Raw genomic sequence first — 8,138 nt, 5'->3', positions numbered from 1 at the left:
CAGATTTCCCATTTTTTGACTTCCGTTCACAAAACTAACAGAAACTACTGATGTCATCAAAAATATACGTTGAAATGTCCATAATGCCCTCAAGTATCTTGTTGAGAAAACCAGGGGGATGGAATCTGTACTGTCGTTTTTGTAATTTATCTAAAGAAGACCTTTATCAAAAGAAAACCACAGGAAATTTTGTTTAAACACATGAAAACATTTTTTGAAGCCACATGGGAACAATTTGTTTCCCATATTTGTATATGTATATATATACAAATATATAAACATGGGAACAATTTGTTTACCAAAAGTATGTTTATATATATACATATATTTTTATATATATACATATACACTTGTTTAGATTTTCAGCAAAGAATTGAAACCCATGAAAATATATTTTGATTTCTCGCAAAGAAAATAAAATCCAATTAAATTAATTTCTAAATTTGTTTAACAGATATATGTATATATACACACATTCAAACATGGGAATAATTTTTTTTTCTTCTAACATATATATATATATATACAAATATATAAACATGGGAACAATTTGTCTACCAGATGTATGTTTATATAAATACATATATTATATATATATACATATACACTTGTTTGAATTTTTAGCAAAGAATTGAAACCCAACATATATTTATATATATATATATATATTTCGCTCTCTGGATTTCAAAAATCAAACATTACAGAGCACATTCTAAATCTACATTAACTAATCTAAAGCAAAAATTTGAACCTTGGGATGTTTTCTCATGAGTCCACCAGTGTCCTGTGTTGAAGACAAGGATGTCTGCATTTTTATATCTATCAGATGACCTCTCAATGAGATCAAGCCGAAGCGTTTCTTTCGTTGATCCATTTGTGTTTGGCATTTCCCATTCTTGAACCAAAAAGGTAGATCGAAAGAATTCCACTGAAAAATTATAGTCCTGTTCACACATCAGATCCAAAATCAGTAAAGAAAATTCATTTGGCAAGAAATATTAACTTGATAAAAGGACCAGTACTGCTTAGTTAGCTCTTGTAACTACTTCTCTAGCTTATGAAAGCTAGCATCAATGTTGATTTTCACATACAAAAAAAAAAAAAACATGTACTCCCAAGAATGCAAAGCATAGAATACCCAAATCAAATACAAAAATGGAGAATGAAAAGCAAGAACCTACTGTGAATAGAAATGAGTATGAACCCTCTGTTCGGAATTGTTCTCTACCAGAGGCTTCAAAGAATTTGCTCTTATCTTTAATCGAATTTCTCAAGTACAAACCATTGACTCCTAGATATTTCTATTCAGAGAATCACCTACATACACTAACCGCTTTCCTCTCTCTCTCCGGTGTTTCGATCTGACGAGATAAGAGAGAACAAAAAATAAAAATAAAAATAAAAGTTGAATATTACAATCAAAGGGTATTTTTGTCTTTTTACGCTTAAATAAAAGGGTAATATGGTCATTTTGTATACAAAAGTAACATCGTTTGTGTATAATTGACGGATTGGGGGAATTTGTACAATGTTAGGTAAAGTAAGGGAAGTTACTGTAATTATTGAAACTACAGGGGAGGTCCCTGTATTTGTCAGAAACCTCAGGGGAGGTGAGTGTAATTTACCCTTGATTTTATTATGGGATTATGGCTTCACATATTAATAAGAAAAAATAGACCAAATAATTTAGTGTTCTGTTGCTATTAAGGTTACATATCATCAGTTTCATTTCTTGTCCTATTTCTTCTATTAATAACACTATCATAATCATATTTTCATTAACATTTGACATATGATGTAAGTTGTTATTACTATATCGATTTAATAAGTTCAATTACTTATGTTTGTTTATAAAATGTGATATAAAAATATAATAATTGGACCATTAATTTTCTTAGTAATACTCCACGCTTATTCAATTACTTATGTTTGTTTTTAAAATGTGATATAAAAACATAATAACTGGACCATTAGTTTTCTTAGTAATATTCCACACTTATTATTTCATCATTAAATTTAAAGAAAGAAAGAAAAAAAAAAAAAAGTAGTACAAAGAAATAGGATATATGATCTAATGCCAACAATTAAAGTGACACTACACATATTCCGGGAGTGTTTAGGATGATTTGAATAATTATATTTTTGTGATTTTTTACAAAAATATGTATAAAAAAATAAAGAGATAATATGACTAAAAAAGATAAAAAGATAAAAAAAGTACACTTTATAGTGGACTCCAAGCACTCTCTCTCAATAATAATGTTGCAATAATCATGTATTTTTAGTATCTTGTCTTAGAGCATCTCCAACGGTAATAGGCATTTTACCTATCTAAATATTACTATAAAGTATATATTTTATTTTGCCTATCAACTATTTCATGTTTCTACTCCAACCATGCTCTTTATTTTAGCTATTCATCTAAATACTATTAATTTTATAAAATGCCACATCAGCAACAAAGATGGAGGGAAATGATCCTAATGATTAAATATATTTTGCCTAGTCTTGAAGGCTAGCTACATGTAGCTAGTGAATGTGAGTTGAGCTAAAATGCCTAATCATATGCCTAGTGCATTGGAGTTGAAAAAAATAAGTTATACTAATACTAGGCATTTTGACTAACAAGTATGATATGCCTAGTGGGTTGGAGATGCTCTTACTGTTTAGTGTGTCAACAGTACATTAAATATATATAGATATTAGTGGTGCGTTTTTTATTTTTTATTTTTTATTTCTATTTTTTATTTAAAAAGAAAGGAATGGTGGGATTTGTTATATCAAAACAATATTAACAAATAAAATGATAACCATAATATGAAGATATAAAAATAAAATAGATGTACTATTATGGTTTTTAATAATGTGACGATTACCGCCACATTAGTGATAAGTTGGTTACTCATATATCTCTCTGACGTTATATTATTAATTAAGATAACACATTATATATAAAATAATACAATAGAAATAAATGATTATTATAAAACATAAAAATACAAGAAAAATCTAAATATTCAATTCAGTACTAATTTTTTTTTTTTTTTTTTCAATACCGATAGAACCAAATAGTTTACAGGGACGGTAAAATTAGTCGACAATAAAATTTTTTTTGTTTTGTTTTGTTTTGAAGTGAGGGTGAGGCAGCAGTTGTGGGTTCGTGGTGGCAAATATTCACATGGAAAGAAGAGGCCATCTGGAGAGCAACACGTGACGAAGACGGCCAGGTGGCGGTGGCTGTTACGGTGACGGCGAAGACGGCGGGGAAGAGATGCCAATACGGTGTACCGTCAGGATGTCGGGGTCCCCACCAAGTGGATCCCTCATCAGGACTTGAGCATCCTTTCGTCCCCCCCCCCCCCCCCCCCCCCCCGCTTTGCAACTATATAACAACCAAACCCCCCCTCTATCTCTCTCACACTCCCCACTCTCTCTCTCTCTCTAACCCTTTCCACAAATCTTTGTGATGCTTTTTTGAGACCTCAAACTTGGTTTGTTCTTGGTTTCAATCAGAGTCTCAAACTCTCCCTCTTTTCTAAAACAGAGCTTTCTCCTCTGATTTCTTGTTACCTAACGATCGAACCCATAAATTCAGAGATTTTTAGGTATTGATCAAAACCTTACTTTTGCTGAAATGGGTATGTTTCAATTTTGAGATTAGTGGTGTTTATAAATTGAAAAGATGGTGGTTTTTTGTCATCAAAATCATGTAGTTCTGATAATGTGATTTTGGTTTTTATTGCAGTGAGTTTGATTGAAGGAAGAGATAAGATGACGAAGCAAAATGTGGTAGCTTCGGACACCAAATCGGCCATCAACATGGCGATAACAGTGGCAGTGGCGGCGAACTCGTCGCTGTTCACGACGGCGGCGCAGAAGCCGCCGGTGGCTCCGGGCAGTTTCTTCACCATTTCAAAGAGGAAGCTAATCCAGAACCTCGAAATCAATGGCACTGCAAGAATCAACGCCTGGGTTGACTCAATGAGAGCTTCCTCACCAACCCATGTCAAATCCACCACCCCTTCTTCTCTCTCTGAAGACCAAAGTTCTTGGATTGTGAGTACTCACTCTCTCTCTCTCTCTCTCTTCATAAATTGTACAGGTACTAAAATAGACACACACAAACACATCATCTTGTGGACCCGTATATATGAGTATTGGCATGCACATGCACATACACATACACATATGTATTGTATACTATACATACATACTTTACAAAACACATACATACATACATACATACATATACATAGATTTCTGCATTGTTTTTTTTGGCAAAATGACAAATTCTAATTAATGGGTTAGCAGAGAGTGATCAGTTTCAACATAGATTTAAGTTTTAATCTCATGAAATGTTTGACTATCTTCAGGCCATTCAGAGCCGTAATTAATTACTCAATACATGTGGAATAAAAAGTCAAAAAATGTCCTCTACATATTTAGAGAGAGAGAGAGAGAGAGAGATTAGTCAAGACAAATTACACATAAAATCTAAAACTTCAATGGAACAGCTTCGTCACCCATCAGCGCTGGAAATGTTCGAGCAGATAACAAACGCTTCAAAGGGGAAGCAAATAGTGATGTTTCTGGACTACGATGGCACGCTTTCGCCCATAGTCGAAGACCCTGATCGAGCGTACATGTCCGATGCGGTCAGTTCTTCTCCTCCTCATCCTCCTCCTCATGCCCAATCTTGTATTTTATCCACAAATTTCTCTATTTTTGCTAACATGATTGTATGACTTTGATATCACAGATGAGAACTACAGTGAGAAAACTTGCTAGATATTTTCCCACTGCTATTGTGAGTGGGAGGTGCAGAGACAAGGTATTTGCTTTGTTTTCTTTTCTTTTATTTCTCAGTAATTTTAATTTTGTTCTGTTTTAGTTCTTCCAAACTCCTTAATTAAATGATCATAACCGTCATAAACAGAAACCCATCTCCGTACTAGTTTTAAGTGTTAACGGGAATTTCGGACACTGAGTTGTTCTATTTCATAGTATCACTTTGTATTGTTTTAACAAAAGACTCGTACACTGAATTATTATTATTATTATTTTTTTTTTATAATATGTTCTTGAGCTAATTGTTCGTTTGTAACTTTGTTCTTTAATTGTAGGTGTATAGCTTTGTACAATTAGCAGAGTTGTACTATGCTGGCAGCCATGGAATGGACATTAAAGGCCCTTCAAAAGGTCCCAAAGACAAGAATGTGAGTGAGATAGCTGTATTTGTATTTTCACAGCAATATAAATATGCACATTAGTTATTTTTCTTTTTCTTTTTTTCTTTTTCTAAAAAAAGAATTGTTATAAATGCCAAATTATTAAAAATTATGGGTTTGTATTAAATATTTTTATTTGCATTTATGTAATCTTCAGGATGCTCAATCTGTTCTCTTCCAACCGGCCAGTGAATTCGTTCCGATGATTGACAAGGTTGGTTTTCTTTGCTAAATACAACCATACCCAAATATGGAAAGGAAAATTTATAATTAAAACCTATTTTGAAATAAAATTTGTGGGCCACTTTTGTTCTGTCCACACATTTTATTTATTTTAAAAGGTAATTTCTTTTGAACGAATTTTAAGGGTAATTTGCTAATACTTTTTCTTAGTGTTGCACCCACCACAACATTAGGGAGACACATTCCCACTATTCTAGAACTCTCTAGTTTAATTCATTCTCTTTCACTATCTATTTTTCAGGTTTACAAAACATTGTTGGATAAAACAAAATCTATTCCTGGCGCTAACGTCGAACATAACAAGTTTTGTCTATCTGTGCATTATCGTTGCGTTGATGAGAAGGTAAAATTTTATAATCTCATATATTATTATACAAACAATTTAATATATAAGTATGCCCATCACAAGTAATAATCAATACAATTTATTTATATCATGTATGTATGTAGGTGGATTATTTTTTATAGAAAAATGCTTGGGAGCACTAATTAGTGCTGCCACTAATTAGGTGGCAGTGGGTCACGCCATTAATGATGTGATGTTTTGGTCTTGGAGTTGTGTTTTTTTTTTTTTTTTTTTTACTTTTTTAATGCATTAGTGCTATTAGTGGTGATGTTTTTAGTGGGATGAATCATTGTTGTTTTTTATAATCTTCGATGTGACCAAACTATGGGTTAAATAATTTATTGATATTATTTAGGGGTCATTTGACATTGGCTAATATAATTAATTTTTTTAGCTTGAGACTTTTTTAGCCTAGTTTTTTTAGTCTCGTTTGGTTCTTGCTTTGGGATTTTTTTTTTGACTTTTGTGAGAGAAAAAGTGTAATAATTACGGGTGAAAAGTGATATTTTATTTTATTGACTTATATAGTATATTTTGTCTTTTTGTATTTTTTTCCCCCAAAATCTTAGCCAAACGGGCACTTAGTTAATGGAATTTTTATTATATGTTTCTATATATTTATTAGACAAGTTGAAAAGGATCTGACTAGATGTAATAATGTACAGAAATGGAGTGAATTGGCACAACTGGTCAAGTCAGTGCTAAAGGAGTACCCAAAGCTTCGATTGACTCAAGGAAGGAAGGTGTGACATGGCATCCAATTATTGTTCAAAATAATTATTTTATTTTATTTTATTTTATTAGTTTTTTTATTAGGATGTAAATTTTTGTACATAAGCATGACTGAGAGATGTGTAACTTTAATTGTTATCGGTAATTAATACAGGTGTTAGAGATCCGTCCTACAATTAAATGGGACAAAGGGAAGGCTCTTGAATTTTTGTTAGAGTCTCTTGGTGAGTTTAAATTATTGATTTCTATGCATTAATCACAATTCATTTCACAAAGTCTTTTGTTTGCTTGTTGGAAACAGTTATATGTAATCCAAATAGTGAAACTAAAATATTAAAAAAAACAAAAAAGGTTAAAAAAGTAGCCACCTCAGTTGATTAATTTATTTCCTTGTTAATAACAATGATAGATAACTATCACACTATAGTTTAATCACTAACTTTTGTAATGAATCCCTTTCTTTTAGGTTATGCAAATTGTACCGATGTCTTTCCAGTTTATATTGGAGATGATCGAACGGATGAGGATGCATTTAAGGTATCTAATGTGCAAAATTGAATTAAAATTAAGTTGTTATATTATGAATTTTCAAAAATCGAAGCTAATCATGTTATGTTAACTTGAATTAGGTTTTAAGAGACAGAGGACAAGGTTTTGGTATTCTTGTTTCCAAGATTCCCAAGGACACCAATGCATCTTACTGTTTACAGGAGCCGTCTGAGGCAAGAATCTCCATGCATATTTCTGTTTCATGTTTTTGCCTTATTTTAAAGAAAAAAATCTATGCTTAAACAGGTCTTGACTTATTTTTTTATCATTAGACATAGATAATGGATTCCACATGTTTTTGTTGTCGCGATCCTTATTTCCTTTATGTCTAATAATAAAAAAAATTGTTTGTGTATTGCATTATAGTATTTTTAATACAATTTTCTTATTATAACTTCAATTTCTAATAAATTGTTTTTATATAGGTCATGAACTTTTTGCAACGCTTGGTGAAGTGGAAAAAAATGTCTTTACAACGACAATGGAAAAAATTGTCGTTACGACGACAATTTAGGATGCGGAGACAGATTGAAGAAATGAAAGTATCACTGTTCAATTGAGAAATGTGTGAGGGTGGGGTGAAATTATGTAACTTCTTGTTGGAAGGGAAAAAAAATGGAAGAACAAGAAGGAAAAAAAAAAAAAAAAAAAGAACTAAAAATACCAAAAAAAAAAAAGAAGAGGAAGCCAAACAAACAAAAGAAAAGGAAAGTCTTTTCTCTTGGCTTAAACGCCCTGTACATCTTGTAACTAGCTATGTACAAGGGGAAATATGTAACTTTGCAAGTTGTCTAAATGCATATAATCTCTCTTTGCCTTAATTAATTGCCATTCTTCATTTCTTTAAATAGAACTTCAACTCTTACACAATAGCCACCACCCTCATCTTTATCTTAATTAATTGCCTTCTGCTCTCTTGCAATCCACCTCACCACTTGCCTCCACCCCTCCCCCCGCTAGCTCTTTTATCTCTCTTCATATCCTTCCATTCACCCTGCATCACCATTACCCCACTGTAGTTCTGTTCCTTATTCTCTCAT

The 8,138-nt window shown here is 32.0% G+C and overlaps 1 protein-coding gene across 2 annotated transcripts; it reads left to right on the top strand.

Annotated features, from left to right (window-relative positions):
• Window positions 1–3,134: 3,134 nt before the first annotated feature.
• LOC114289382 (putative trehalose-phosphate phosphatase J) lies at window positions 3,135–7,919 on the top strand. Of its 2 annotated transcripts, none has more exons than XM_028233099.2 (12): window positions 3,135–3,638; window positions 3,746–4,056; window positions 4,515–4,655; window positions 4,760–4,831; window positions 5,124–5,216; window positions 5,386–5,442; window positions 5,713–5,814; window positions 6,483–6,560; window positions 6,704–6,773; window positions 7,016–7,086; window positions 7,179–7,271; window positions 7,524–7,919. In XM_028233099.2, exons 1-12 carry the CDS (start codon window positions 3,635–3,637, stop codon window positions 7,656–7,658), a joined length of 1,227 nt encoding a protein of 408 aa, XP_028088900.1. In that variant the 5' UTR covers window positions 3,135–3,634; the 3' UTR covers window positions 7,659–7,919. The 2 variants fall into 2 exon arrangements, with proteins under 2 accessions (XP_028088900.1, XP_028088901.1); XM_028233100.2 differs by having other exon boundaries at window positions 3,163–3,605.
• Window positions 7,920–8,138: the final 219 nt, after the last annotated feature.

The sequence above is a fragment of the Camellia sinensis genome, chromosome 1 (genome assembly GCF_055761805.1).
Source record: "Camellia sinensis isolate YWXY chromosome 1, ASM5576180v1, whole genome shotgun sequence".
Taxonomy (NCBI): Eukaryota; Viridiplantae; Streptophyta; class Magnoliopsida; order Ericales; family Theaceae; genus Camellia; species Camellia sinensis.
Note: the sequence above shows the minus strand (reverse complement) of the source record. Positions and strands in the feature narration are given on the sequence as shown.